The sequence below is a fragment of the Tupaia chinensis genome, unplaced genomic scaffold (assembly GCF_000334495.1).
Source record: "Tupaia chinensis unplaced genomic scaffold, TupChi_1.0 Scaffold000292_1, whole genome shotgun sequence".
NCBI classification, from domain to species: domain Eukaryota; kingdom Metazoa; phylum Chordata; class Mammalia; order Scandentia; family Tupaiidae; genus Tupaia; species Tupaia belangeri.
Genome location: NW_006159777.1, coordinates 3,867,623 through 3,882,705, shown reverse-complemented (window position 1 = coordinate 3,882,705; position 15,083 = coordinate 3,867,623). Strand labels below are relative to the sequence as shown.

The following is a 15,083-nucleotide window of genomic DNA, read 5'->3' as shown; positions in this document are numbered from 1 at the left end:
CCTACACGTCCTCAGCACTTAAAAGCCAAATCGGAGGCATCTGTTTTTCTTGCTGAAACTTCCCACCTGGTTGTCGATAGCCTTTTCCAAACAGCGGCCCAGGTTTGAGCGCTCCCAGCCGCCGGCTGTCTGAGAGAGCCCCCAGAGAGACTCTGAACTCAGACTCTCACCGGATCTCCCACTTGAGCTTCCAAAGTTTATTTGGGACAGACATTCCTTACTTCCACCATTTTATTGCTGAATTTGTTTTAGAAATGTTAAACGGCCACATAAGAAGTCATGCATTTGTGTCCCCAACCCTCTCGTCCTCACTGAGTGCAGGATTTCATGTGGGGCCATTCGCTCGCGCATGAAAATGTGCAGGACACACGGGAGTGAGCTGCTTGGAGAGGACCCCATTCTCCTTCTACATGTGCCCTCTCGGGCCCCAGCACGTGACAATGACCACCAAAGCGGCCATCCTATCAGTGGGTCCCTTTCTGCTCCGCAGTCTCTCTCTCTGCCTCCCTCATTCATGAAGGAAATAAATTTCCAAGCAAGGTAAATTTGAATTTTTTTAAAAAAGAAAGAAAACTGAAGACAGTTCCTCAGGGAGGCTCCAACATTTGGGACTCCCCAGATCCATGGCAGGACAGTGAGCCAACACTGCCGTTGGACTGCATGGTTTGGTGCTTCCCACATGGTAACTTGGTGCTTTTCAAAATGGGCTCTCTGAGCAGGGGCACCCCCTGAGAACTTGTTAGAAATGCAAATCCTTCAACCCTAACTAGATCACTGAGCCAGAAATGCTGGGGGAGAGCCTAACCTACACTTTAGCAGCCCTCCTGGGGGCACTGATGCACCCCTGCAGTTTCTGGCTCAGTAACTGTGGGCGGAGCTTAACACTTGGCATTCCTATCAGATTCTCAGGTGATATGGATAGCCGGTCTGGGGACCAGAGAGGACACTGGTATAGGTCAAGGAGCTACAGGGTCAGCCGTCTAGGGTCACACGGTTAGAAGAGCTGATGCCAACCCAGACAACAGGGTCCTGAGTCTGAGGTCCTTGCGGCCACTGTCTGGGTACTTCAAAAGTTCATGGAAACATGGAAATACAGTACAAGTTCACTTTTGCAAGAAGGAGAACATCTGACATCCATGCACAACTTTTTCATAGTATACATTTTTCATGAGCTCTTTGGCCGCCCCCCCATCGTTCCTTTCTCACGAGGAATGGGAAGTGGCTGGGGATCGGAGGCAGATGAGGGTTTGATGGCGTCCAGGGGCCAAAACCATGCCAAGCTAACAGCGCATTCAAGAAGCAAGAACAAAGCACCGTCTTGCTCCTGGAGCCGAGGACATGGCGCAGGGACCAGCGGATTGTCCTCACGGGGTCACGCTGGGTTTGTTGTGCTCTGCAGCTGCAGGCTGCTTCCCGGCTCAGAGCGAATATTCTGCAAATGTCTGCTTTGGTCCCATCATATCATAACTTCAGCAAATCAAGACAAACCTCTCCTGAAGTGAAAAATAACTTGAATGTATAGTACTTGAAGGATGCCAGAGAAGTTGCTCTTTTCTGAGATGGACATATCATTGGCATTCTTGGTCATCCTGGCTCAAATATGGACCAGGTGCCAATTGATGGGAGGGACTGGAGTCTCCGGGCCTCGCTGCTCAGTTCCTAGTTCGTCATGGAAAGCAAGCGTTGCGGGACCTCAGCTGGGCTTGACCTGAGGCTCACTTCCCCTGTCTGAAAATGGCTCTCCATCTCTGCTGTCACTTCTCACAGGGCGGTGGGGAGGACCTAGTCCTCATGGTTAGTGACAGTGAAACTTGACCAAGCGCTTCGAGAGGGGCAGGAGACGGGCATCAAAACGAGACTCGCTGTGAAGACTGAGAAAGGACTGAGCTGATGAGGGGTGGGCAGGGAACGACACAGGGGTCAGCAGGTCCCCGCCGGACCGTGGACAGCGACAGCCATTTCAGCCTTGTCCCGTGTGAGGGCCTCCATTGATTCACAAGGTTTCCTGACAGGATGACGAGAAGGGAGACAGAAAGGGCCCATTCATTCATGCAGAACACCAGCCCTCGGCCCCATTGGCTCTCGCTCATGGCTCCAGGCTGGCAGGAAGGAGGGGGAAGAGGCGGACGGAGGAGGGGTAGGAATGAAAAGAAAATGATGACTGCTAGATTGCGCGAAGACAGGTGCAGCTGCACAGCCACTGCCGCAGCCGCCTTCCCGTTTTAGCCGCTAGTTAACGTCCTCGATTCAGCTCTTTTCCTCTCGTGTCATCGTCCCCTCCCCCGGGTCCTGTCTCTTTCTGGGCTCCCCCTCTCCTCCCCTTCCCATTCATGCTTCATCTCCCGTCTTCTCCAGCTCGCGGACTTCACCCTTTGTCCCTGCGCCTTCGCACACACTCCGTCCACTCTGCAGCCTCACCACCCAGTGTGCATCCTGCCGCCCCTCGGGCACCCCCCTCCACCCACTAAGGCGCCCCTAGCGTTTCCTCTCTGCTTTACTCTCACCTCTCTCGCTCCTCCACTCTGCTCCTCCACTCTGCCCTTCAGGACTGGAACCCCAGGGACGAAGGCCACCACGACCCGGTCATCCTGCCCGGCCTCCCTGGGGTACCCCAGCCACGCATTCATCCCCTCCGAGGGCAGAACGCAAGGGGCGGGGGTGGGAAGTAGCCATGAGACCCAGACGGAGGCCGGGAAGGAAACAGGAGTTATAAATAGGATAAAAGAAGATGAAAAAATGTGGAGTATTTTCTCTTTCTTTTTATTCAGCGCATCTCCAAGGAAATGTGCCACAGCTGGAGAAGCCATCGGCTGGCCCAAGTCTTCCTATCCCTTCCCTCTAACCCACTACTGCCTCCCAAAACGAGGAGAGCTGGCCCAGAGCCCAGAAATAATCCCTGCAACTCCCTCCTCAACAGCTCCGAGGCATAGCACGGGCCGGGCAGGCTCAGAGTCCTGGATCGGGGTTCTGGAGTGTCCAGGACCATGGGAGCCACAGCCTCACATTCCAGAAGGGACTGCCATTGCCCTGTGAGGAACACACCCCCGGGACTGCCTTCCATTTCTTAGTCGCAGCCGGTGGCTCCCCAGGTCACTCTAGGAATGGCTGTGGGACACCCTGGCTTCCCCTTCGTCCTAACACCATGTCTAGGCCGACCTGCCTCCTCCCAGCAACGAGGCAGCCATGGGAGGAGGACTCCGGAGCCAGCTGCGAGTCCATCAAGAACCATGGCAAGGAAGAGAGTGAAAAATCAGCAGACCTTGGGCGCTCTGGGCTTGTCCCTCAGGAAAGCGGGAAGGTGTCCCTGTGCCATGCAGAAGAGCCTTCCTGACCTGGGCTATGAGCGGGTGTGAGGCAGCGTCGGCTCTCGGTAAGGTGCAACCTGGACCGAGGAGGCGCGCCTGGTCACCCAGAGCCGGAGTGCAGGCAAGCTCACTCTAATCTCTGCTGCACAGGTGGCCACCAGGTGTGAGCCAGTGGCAGTCACAGGATTCATGAATTCAATTAATGTAGACACAACCATTTCGGCCTTTTGTTCATATACATAAAATCTATTTTGTTTCAAAGTTTTTAAAGGATTGCTTTTCCCATGCCCCGCGTCTAACCTGGGAAGAGCTGTAAGCCTTGCCAGCCCCGGCACAGTGAGTAGACAGCCAAGACACCTGTGTATGCTTAGGGCACGGGGACATGGAGCAGAAAGTCACAGCATAGATGTCACTGTGTCCACCTCCAAGGCAGGGCCAGAGACTGATGCCTACCGAGGCAAGAGAACGCGGACCTCAGGAACTGACCTGTCCTCGCGGAAACCCAGCAACTAGAAAGCGGCCCCGAGCCTTCCTGCCCCACCCGCTCCTGCCAGGCGGGCACTGACCTGAGTTCTTTGTCGCTCTCTGACAGGGGAGGGCACGGGCAGCACAGCGAACGCTCATGTCCCCCGCTCTCGGGGCAGCCCCCCAGAGTCCCGTGGGGTGCAAGGGCACCGCTGGGGCCAGACTCGGCAGCACGTATCCATCTGCCGCTCTGCGCAGAGGCCCCAGTGCCTCAGGTCCCCAATAATTGTGCAGTGAGGGGCTGAGGCAGCAGGAACACCGCGTAGCGAGTCCCTGTCTAAAACGGTAAGTGGGGCGGCCCTGTGGAGAGAGACGGCCCTCACATGGCTGACCGCAGTTCAAGTCCCAGCCCCAGCAGCTTGGAAGATGCTCCATGGATGCCCAGGGTCCCGATGGAAAGAAAGGCAGAGGGAAGGGGGTCACAGTGTGGCCGAACCCCCGGGGCACTTGCTCGCTGTCTTTCTGTTTCTCTCTGACATACACATATGTTCTCTGGCATTGAAAATAAGTAAATAAACCCCACACTCACACGCACACACGGTACTAACCCCAAGTTAGCCTCCTTTTCCAGGGACTCCCCAGAATGCCGTCCCGTGTCATTCTCACGATGTCGCACTTTCCAGCGTGAATGAGCGCCTGCCGCTCTTAGGCTGAGGCTTCAGGAGCAGGACAGACGGGGCTGGCCAGTGGGCGCTCAGGTGCATCCCTGTACCATGGACGTCCAGCCCCGTATCGGCACCAATCATGTCACATTCCCCAAACCCAAGCTGTAGACTTTGTACTTCTCAACAAATAAATAAATGAAAATAGAAACCTAGCAGGAAAAGAACAACTAGTTGGGTTTGGAAGATACGGTGACCCCTGAGAAGAAAGGAGAGGGACCAGCAGTTAGCATAATGGCTATGTCACTGGACTCCCACGTAGTCGACCGCGATTCGAGTCTCAGACCCGGTGGCTTAAACTCACGCCGTGCGCGTGTGCGTGTGTGCCCAAGATCCCGAGAGGAGAATGGAGGAGAAGGGATTGCGGAGTGACCATCTCCCCTGGGGGGTGATTTCCTGCTTTCTGTCTCTTTGTCTCTCTCTGTCTGTCTGACGCACGCACAGGCCCTATAACGCCGAAAACCTCTCCAAATAAATAAATAAATAAATAAATAAATAAATAAAATAAAAAAGGAAGAAAGGAGAAAGAAGGCAGCCTTGGACTTCGGCCCCTGGGAGGGCAGGCTCCATCTGGAGGGAGCCGCCCGAGTCTGCGCCCAGCCCCATCACCAGAGGGCAGTACCAGCACTAGCCAGGCCAGGAGGAGAAGCAGGCTGGAGGGGCGGAGTCTGTCACAGAAGGGCTGGGGACAGGGGCACAGGACAGAAGCCAGGCACAGGTGGGCAGAGAGGTTGAGAGGACGGATGGGGTGGCAGAGAGAAAAACTACATTCGGTGCGAAGGCCAGGCCACACACACACCTCCAGCCCCAGTCCCCAGCACGAGGCAGTCAGTCTTGCAGGCCCTGGTGGAGAGCCCCAGGAAGTGTCAGGAAAGGCCTAGAGGCAGAACTTCTTACTGAAGGGAGACCTGAGATCTCTCCTGGCCACCGCCTGGAGCCAAGGTCCTGCTGGAGGATCAAGTCCCCTGAAAACACTGAGCAGCCGGGACTTCCCACGAGAGAACAATAGCTTGTGTCCCCACGGAGTGACACCACTGGTGCCCAGAGCATGCTGCCCCTCGGCTCCAGCCTCACGCCCGGCTCTGGTGTGCGCGCCTACCTGAGCTGCAGTGTTCAAGGCCGGTGGGGACCTCCTGAGTGGCCGCCTCGTCCCAGAGTGGGCAGCAAGGTCTTTGCTGGCGGTAACTGGCCTGGAGAGCACAGGGCATCCGAGGGTCCTCGTAAGCGCTGGCAGGTCCCTGCCTCTGACCAGGAAAACAGAAAAGAGGGACTGCGTTAGGAGGAAAGCCTGTGTGGGGTAGCCCTGGCAGAGCTCCGGTGTCTACCAGGTACGTGGGTACCCACAGCCAGCAACACAGAACCCCCGCCCACAGCCCCACGCAGACACCGCAAAAGGGGAGGGTTTCCGGCCTGGACTGTGAGAGACGTCTTTAAAAAGTATACGAAAAATGAGTATAAAAAACTGCATGGACCTTGCAATTCTTTGCACTGAAATAAACTTGTACTTAGATTACGCCTTCCACTAACGTTTGAAGTCTCCTCGTATTTATTTATCTTCATCCATTTCTTCAAGCATCTGAGGACTGGCTTTTCTAACTAGATGAGAAGGCATGGTGTATAGCAGGGCAGAGAGCTGATCATCTCAAGGTTATACAAGCTGGCTTTAAACAAAAATTAAAATGGTAGAGTCAGCAGATGGCTGGTTAAGGTGCTGGACTCTGATGTGGCTGCCTGAGGTTCAAATCCCAGACCTGGTAGCTTGAAACTCACACCAGGTGCATGTGCATGTGTGCCAGAATCCCAGGAGGAGAAGGGGTTTGGGCATGACTATCTCTCCTGGAGGGTGTTTTGTCACTTTCTGTCTTTCTGTCTCTCTCTCTCTGATGAGAGGGCATATCCTATAGCATAAATCTCTTCAAATAAACAAATAAAAATGGCATCTCTGTAAAAACACCAGGAAAGAATATTCTTACAAGATTTATTCTAACATCGTAGAACAAAGAGGTGACAAATGCCAAAGGAAAAATAGCAAATTCGCCTACGTAATAAACCCGCGTTGTTTTTCAGATAATCGGCATTGGTCGCTAGACGGGGATCTTCCAGTTCTCCCAGCATTCAGCTGCTTGTGCCTGGGCTCTTACTACTAGAGTTCCAAAATCCGTAACATAGACCATCCACTCCGCACTCTCTAAGCAGCCAATGTGCTTCGTGGAAGGCCATGTTTACAGGGAAAGGCCCTTTCCTTGGAAGCCAGGTGTTCATAGATTCAAATCTTGGCTCCACCACTCAGTGACAGGGGCCTGCGCCTAAAGCATTTAACAAAATCACGTATTGTCTGAAATGTAACCGAGCAGGTGAAGCCTGGCCCTCAGGAAAGGTAGATGTGGTTTTAGCATGTATACCTATACAGGTAACATACATACAATGACCTGGCATCTCTGAAATCGGGCACATGAGAACGCGGAGCGAGAAGCCACAGCTGCAGAGAAGGAAGCTTTTCTGACAGTGCATGTCTAGTCTGCCCTGCCCCATCCTCAACTTCTTTTAATCTTTTTTATTTGCACGTTCTTCTCTTATAGGCCTTTCAACTCCATAAAAACCCGAAGTAAGAAAAACATAATGTGGACTGGCTCTGCGGCCTGGTGGTTAAGGCAGCTGGATCCCACATGGCCAACTCCACTGTTCGATTCCCGGACTCAGACACTTGAGAAACATGTCAAGTGCGTGTGCACGTGTGCCCAAAGTCCAAGAGAGGGGGAGACGGAGGAGAGGGATCGCGGCACGTTCATTCCCCATGGGGCTGCTTTTTCCTCTGCCTCTCTCTCTGACAAATGTATGCACCCTCCAGCTAAAAAAGAAAAAAGAAATGAATCCCGCTAAAATGTAATGTGGTTACATCTTCACAGTGTCCTGTCCACCCAGGCAGAGTGCCAGAAGAGTGTATACTGGCACGAGTTTGGGACATCTGAATCCCAAATTTGAAGACCGTGTGCATTTCGTAGAAGCTCCTTATGTCAGACTTGTTCTGTACCATGTTCGTAAACTCATTGACCCTAGGGCTGAATGGAGGTACCTAGGAGCTGCTCGCCTCCCAACTGCATGAAGGTGGAGGCTGTGGTCACACACCTGGGTCCCTGGAGACGCCCTGACTGCAGCGTACCAAAGGCTAGGTCCCTGGCCTTCTGCTCAGGGGGCCTTGAGGAGACCTCCGAGAACATAAAGGGAACAGCGGCAGGTTTGCCACCTACGTGTGTTGGGGTCGAGGGGCTCAGGGAAGCCATCGGCAAGGACACGTTTTGGAGTTCCCATTGGAAAGCGGTTCCTACATCTAACTTCAAAGCATTTGCTGGGTTTTCTGTGACAGTCAGCTCCTGAAGAAACTGCGTTCAGCACTTCCTTTGAATTCCTAACAATAAGCAGGCTTCAACAATACATTTCAACTGCCTCGGTTTAAAACACTTCCCCAGACTTGCAAATCAAGCTGTCAGCTCAGATACCCATCCCACCCTTCCATGTCCCTGCAGAGCATTTAGTCAAGAATCAGAGTGGTAGGAATGCAGTCTCGAACTGGAAAATTCTGATCTAAATAGTACGAGGAAGAGCTGTAGTTACTGCACCTGTCGTCCTTCGGGATGTTTTGCACATGGACTGCTGACAGCAAAGGTCCCTCAGAGTGGGTGTGGGCAGGGTAAGAAGGACCTTGGGAGCAGGTGGCGGGCAGAGCCTGCTAGGGCAGTGAGGACCTGAGAAGAATGTGGATTCAGATTTGAAAGTCCAGGTCCTCCCTGCAGAGCAAAGGCCCCAAGGCAAGGTGGGTGCCCAGAGGGTCCGGGAGAACGACCTGGCAATGCACAGGTCACAGAGGGGAGGGGGGGCAGGATGCCCTGGCAGTGAGACCTGAGGTCGTGGAGGCTCCAGGCAGGACAGTGGGACGGTGTGCCGCGTATGGACTCACGGCCGAGCACCGCCATCGCGGCCGGCATGGTGTTTTACAGCCTGTTCTCCGTGTGTCTCCCCTGCCTCCAATCCAGGTTCATTGTCAAAGGCATAGCTGTTCTTTTTTGTTCTTTTTTTTTCAATTTTATTTTATAAATGAAACTCTGTATTTTTAAGACAGTTCCTTTTTGCTGTCTCAATGGAGCCTGAGGATCCCATTTTTAAGAATGAGAAGATCACAATGCATCCCCAAGGCTCCCTGCTACCGGACACTCCTAGGAACTTTTACGATTCTGATATCGGGACACCTGTCTGTTCATTAGACATTTCATGAGCTGACTTATTAACTCTCACATAGAATATGAAAAGGGTATTTTTACTCAGGAGGACCACATTGCCAGTTCCCATTCATTGTGAAACTGTTGCAGTTGAGGGGAAGAAGCAGGTTATCAGCAGGTCAGAAACGGAGGCAGCACGGCCCCCACCTGCTGGCTTCGCGGGCACCACCCAGTTCAAGCTCCTGCCCCGTGTCTGTGCTGGCACCTTCTTCTCCCGGCTCCAACAGGACACACGTCAGCCCTGCGTGATGGTGCAAGCAACGCCCCTGCGCCCTGTCACAGACTTGAGGAAACCTCCAACGGTCCCCTGTCCACCCCTCGCACACCTGCTGGTGCCACCTGGCGAGCGAGGCACCTACAGAGACGGCCACTCGGCATCCTCACCGCAATCTTGCAAGATTTGTATTTCGTCTCTCTCTCTCACAAAGAGCAAACTGGGTAAGAGGGTGAGTGAATTCCTGAAGGCCACACAATTGTATGATGACGGACCGAGAACTAACCGAGGTCTGATTTCAGACTGCCCTTCTCCCCACGCCACATGGCCCTGGCATGGCTCAAGCTCAGGCAGGGCAGGCTCCTCTCCGTGAGGGCTGAGTGCCCCCTTACAGCATCGTGGGCTCATGAGCAAGGCGTGCAGCGCACCTCGCCCGTGCCGGACCTACAGCCCAGGAGCAGCCACGAGGAAACAGCGAAGCAAGCCCTTAGGAGCACACAGACAAGAAGACAGCGAACTGCAGTGAGGGGACACTCCCTTGGGCCACGAGGGCACTTGTCATGAGCGTGAGTAGGAACGATGGAAGCGCAGAGAGCCATGAGCAGCAGAGGAAGCTGGCCCTGGAGACTGTGTTAGAGCTACACAACACGGAAGACCCACGGGCCGCTCTGGAAAGGCTTCTCAGCAGCGCCAGGGCGGAAGGACCAGGCAGGGGCAGAAGCAGCGGAGGCTGACGGTCAGCAGCGAGCCCTGCAGGGTCACGCTGGGGCCCAGTGCAGAAGGAAAGTGCGGTGACCGTGAGCAGCAGACCAGTCATGAGAGAGAGCCCGGTTAGGTCCCAAGTGTGGAGGTGAAGGGCAGGCACGGGAGGTGTGTTCTAAGGGAAGAATCGACACGACCCTCTAACTAACCGGGTCCAGGGGATGGGGGGAGTCCAAGACAATACTGCAACTGCTCATGTTGTTCATGCCAGAGGGCCTGTGCGGGCGTGAGAGAGGGAAAGGCCATCTCTTTCCGTAAGGACTGGTCGTGCCGCCAGCTCTCCATCCCAGTGGGACCCTGGGCACACGCATGACGCCGGTGTGAGTTTCTTTCAAGCTGACAGGGCCAGGACTTGAACCCTTGGCCAGCACAGTGCTAAGGGGCTGGGGAAGACCATGTGCTTCTGTGACAGCAAAGATGGCACACTGCAGTGATGTACCAGGCCAGGTGGGAGACAGCGGGCACCGCGAGTGGAGGGGGTGCCCCGAGGAGCACGCAGCTGCGAGATGGAAGGAGCGAGGTAAGGCTGAGCAGCAGGAAGGTCCAGACAGGGCTACCGGGGCACAGGCCACTGCAGGGGCCAGGGAAAGGATCCAGCGGGTCTGCAGAGCTGCCACGGTCAGGAAGAAACGAGGGACAGAACCACAAAGCACCAGGGGAAGATGCGGAGGAAAAGTACGACCTCTGCCTGCTCCGTCACGCGTGACCAGGAGCCACGGGGAGCAGCAGGCGCCTCCCTTTCATCTGGGAAAGAGGCCACTGGGGGTAGAAGCCCCACCAGCCGCCTCGCTGATCACTGGAAACAGATGGAGTCTGGAGAGGACGAGGCCAGCAACACGCCTGCCCCCGCTTGGCTCTAGACAGCCAGCTCCTGCAGCCCCGCGGCCACCAGCTCCGCCTTCCTGCAGCGAGGGCTCCCTGGTTCCCAACTCCTTTTGGCTCTGCCATCACCCCTCCAGGGACTCTCGCCCTTCGCCAGCCCTGCCGCAGCTCAGAACAGTTGTTTTTGCTCATAATTTCCTGTATCGCTGCCCACCCCCGAGTCCCACAAAGCTGGAAGAGAGGGACTCGGGGAGGACGTGCACACCGTGGTCACAGACGTGTGGGGCCTGCATCCTGCAAGTGCGTGGCAGCTGCTCTCCCAGCTCGTTTCTGCCTTTCGCCAAGCAGACGCCAAGTCCAGGTGTGGGCGGCCCGGCCTCCCCGTCCGGCCCTCTGCGAACATCACTCAGTGCACAGACTCCAGGGAGTGGACCTGCCATTTCTCCAGTGCCTGCAGAACCCTCGCGTTCACCTCAGTACAGAGGTTGAACACGGAACACACGGTAGGTACCTCAAGTTGCAGCTGCTTCTAAAAACATGGTAAGCCCAGAGGCGGTGCTGAGTCAGCACTGGCAGGCTGGGCACTGTGACTTGTCCTCCGTGGGGACAACTGAGTATCAGCTAGGAATTCAAGGCACTTCTGCCCTCAACCAGCACTCAGAGAGCCCAGGTTCGAGTCCTGAGTCCTCCTGCGGAGCCCAGCCTTGTGGTCCCACAGTCCCGGCCAGTGCGGAGTCTGCTCCATGCTGACTCGCCTGCATCCTCCTCCTCCCGACCTCGTAACCACGGCCTCCATCCGGCCGGCAGCCACAGCACAGAGCCCGGAGCTGTCGGAGCTCACAGACTCGGATCCACCCGGGGGGCTTCCCAGATTCACGGGAATGAATGAAAGTACACGTTTACTCAGTGCAAAACCTGTTTGAAATCCATTCCATGCAAGTTTTGTTTTCTTTTTATAATATGCCTCTCCATGAACCAAGTCTTACACCACTTTTATTCCTTCCTAAAACCCCAACACTGTCCTGCCCCCACACTCCTCACGGAAGAGCCCTGCCTCCAAGCCATTCCAGGGGCTCTCGCGGGCCACGCTTAGTAAATGCTGGTGCACAGCAGGGCCTTCCTCAGCCTGGAGCCCTCCACGGTGCGGCATGTGGCCACCCAGACACGGGCTGAATGACTCCATGGAATTCTTATGAAATCTGGGCTTCCTGGGAAATGGACTGTGAGCAGCACCTCCAGACCCCGACGGCAAGTCCTCTCCGGGCCAGCTTTCCGGCAGTGACGAGGCAACGTCCGGTCAGACTGGACCGTCCTCAGGAGGGCCCCGTGGGAGCACTTCTCAGCATCTGCTAGGGCGGGCACGTCTGTCCTGCTCACGTCAGAGGCAGACGGGAAGGAGGCGAAGAAGTGTCCTCAGCCCTGGAGTAGGGCTGTGGGGAAGGGAGCCGCGGGTGGGGCAGCCACCTGAGCGGCAGGATAGGACAAAATAGGAAACTCTCAAAGGCGATTCAATTTTAGACTCAAGGCCAGGAAATTCTTTTTGAAACAATAAGAATAATGGGTGTGGGCCTCAGTGGAGAGGCAGGCTTGGCACGCTGCAGGTTTCTGAGAGAGAGAAAAGTCTGAAGCAGAGCGGGCTGAGAAGCAGGGAAGGGCTAGGGAGCCCTTGGTGCGAGCCTGTGCCCAGCTCCTCCCCGGTGGTCCACCAACACCAGCCCACAGCCCCTCGCACCTGCCTGAGCGCGCCTGGCCTCCAGCCACAGAGAGCTCATGGAACGGCTCCTAGCATGGGGGGACGGAAGGGGCACAGCCCCTGGGGCCTGGGCTCCTAGGTGAGGCGCATGTGGTCTGTGAGCTCAGGGCTCCGCAGACCCTCACAGAGCCCCTAATTAGAATGAAGCCTGAGACGCTGCCCCAGGACAGCTTCGGGCCTCCATGGCTGGAGACGGAGGGCGAGGCTGGCCCAGTCGTTACAGGAGCTGGTCGAGAGAACTTGCCAGGGCTGAAAGGCTACTCAGGAATTCCAGCACGCTCGCAGTCCATGAAATAGGATTTTTTGCCCCTAAGTCAGGGAAGGCCAAGGTTTCATAAACAAGGTACAGGAGTGGAAGTCTGTCACACGTTCTTACAGATGACCGATTTTTAAAATATTAGAGAATATTTAAAAACATGAATTCGGCAGTGGGGAGTTGCTATGGTCTAAATGTGACTCCCAAATTCATATGTTGAAGTCCCCAATGCGATAGAATTAAACGGGGCCTGCCGGAGGTGATCCAGCCACGATGGTGGACCATCAGGGATGGGACTGGCCCTGATGAAAGGGCTTGGAGAGTGGGCTTAGCCCCCTCCATCCCTTCTGCCATGAGAGGCGCCGTCTTGGAAGGGAAGGTGGGACCCTCAGCAGATGCCAGCCCTGCCAGGCCCTCGTCCTTGGACTTCCAGCCTCCAGAGCGGTGAGCAGTCCAGTCAGGCCTTTGTCAATTACCGAGTCTCGGGTATTCTGTTATGTGACATGAAGCCAGGGGTTGAAAGATTCTGGCCACGCTCCATACGTCGTAACCTGGGCCGATGCATTCGACCTCTGAGGGCCTTCACTTCCTGACTGTGGCGTGGTCTCTGAGCTGCAGGCTGGCTCTGAAACTCCCTAGTCTGTGCTGCCTAGTACCTAAAAAAGCTCCACTGCAAAAATTCTGGAAAAAGGGCCACCAAGTGTCATGGTGGCTAAGGTGCCAGATTGCCACGTGGCCAACCACAGTTTCCATCCCAGACCTGGAGGCTTGAAAATCACTTCAGGCATGTGTGTGTGCCAAAACCCTGAAGAGAATGGAGGAGACTGCAGCGTGGCCATCCCCCGGGGTGATTTCTCTATCTCCCTTTCTCTGTCTCCCTGCGTCTCTCCTACAACATATGGCAAAAATAAATAAATAAACAACAACAAAAATAAAAATAAAATAAAATAAAAACCTGACAAGCAAGCAAACAAAAAATGCTGGAAAAATCATTCTTCCTCTTTTTCCCTTTAATTCCTCTATCAAGAAGAGTTACGAGCGTAAATAATCCCCTAAACATTATGCTTCAGCAAGTTCTCCAGGACTAAAGCTATCACCATCCCAAGCAACCAGAAAAGTTTAGTTTCCATGAAGATTCAGTTTTCTTTTTGCGTAGCCCCACTTCTCTAATCCCAAAGACCTCGCTGGCTGTCGGCCAGGATTTCGGAGGAAAGACAAGAGCGTCTGTAATTACCTCCGTAGTAGAAAGTGGACTCCTGAGGTCAGCGGATGGTGCAGCAGTTACATTGCTGGACTCCCACATGACCAACCACAGTTCGAGTCCCAGACCGGTGGCTTAAAATTCATGCTGGGAGCATGCGTGTGCATGCCCAAGATCCCAGGAGGAGAATGGAGGTGAAGGGACTGCCACGTGGCCATCCTCCCCCCACCCCCAAGGTGGGTAGTCGTTTCTCACTTTCCCTTTCACTGTCTCTGTCTCTCTTTCTCTCCAGCGAGCACATGTAAAAACGAAAAAAAAAGGAAGGCTGGAAGGAAGAAGGTAGACTCCTGGCTGATGGGGAGGCTGAGGCTGGGGGTGACGGGGCAGGGTAAGGCCCTGTCAGGGATCCCCCCTTCTTCTCTCTTCCTCTTTCTCTCTCATTCCCCCTCTCTCTCTCTTTCAAGAAACTGTTTAGGGAGGAGTCCAGGGACAGCACAGTGACTTTCCTGTGACCACACCCAGGGGCTTGTACCTGGGGTGGAGGTGGAGAGTTGGCCAACACCTCCCAAGGAGGCCCAGTTAAACTGCAGTCACTCAAGGTAAGAGAACCAGGTCTGCTTACGCCATGGGGTTGTAAACCAGCAGCCACAGGAGGGCTTTGATCTGCTGGCCAGGGGGCTGTCTCTCCCCCAGGGCAGTGAGGAGGCATAGCTCCTGCTATCCAGCACAGCCAGAAAGTCCAGAATGAAGACAGAAGAGACGGTCGGTGAGTTCTCCGGAGGGAAGGATCCCGAAGTCAACGGACAGGACCGCGACAGCATCTTCTCCTTCACCCTCACATGGGGAGGTATGCTCCGCCTACTTCATGGAGGAGGGCACCGCGCCCAGAGGTTGGGTGATGAGCCCGAGGTCACATGGCCTACGAGTTACTGGCCGGAATTGAACCCAGGTCCTTCTGACTTCAGAGCCCATGTCTTTCCATCGTGATTGACTGCAACACAGCCCACAGCCACCTGGCCCAGGACTAAGGGTTCTGTCTAATAGTTGGTGTAAACATTTTAAAACACCGAAATAAAAGTATAAAAGAGATGAGGAGAAGGGGAATCCCTTTCTGCTCTACCGAAATCTCTGAAGGTGAAATAGCGTTCTTTGTAAAAATTAACCAGTCAGTTAAGACAAGAAGAAAGGAAATGCGCAGAGGTTCCCGAGTGGCCCCAGTGACAGGGCGCTGCGCTGGCCCCACCTTGGCTCACGCCTGCAGCACAGAGCCGGGCTGGGCCGGGCTGCCACGACCAGCCCGAGTCAGCCA

The 15,083-nt window shown here is 54.9% G+C and overlaps 1 protein-coding gene across 3 annotated transcripts in view; it reads right to left on the bottom strand.

The window, feature by feature from the left end:
* Window positions 1–15,083, bottom strand: part of ETS1 (ETS proto-oncogene 1, transcription factor) — a 134,479-nt gene that overhangs the window by 97,623 nt on the left and 21,773 nt on the right. For all 3 annotated transcript variants that reach the window (XM_027772700.1, XM_027772701.1, XM_006150645.3), the window contains exon 3: window positions 5,592–5,736. In XM_027772700.1, the coding sequence (XP_027628501.1) occupies window positions 5,592–5,736 (145 nt within the window). The remainder of the gene's footprint in view (window positions 1–5,591; window positions 5,737–15,083) is intronic.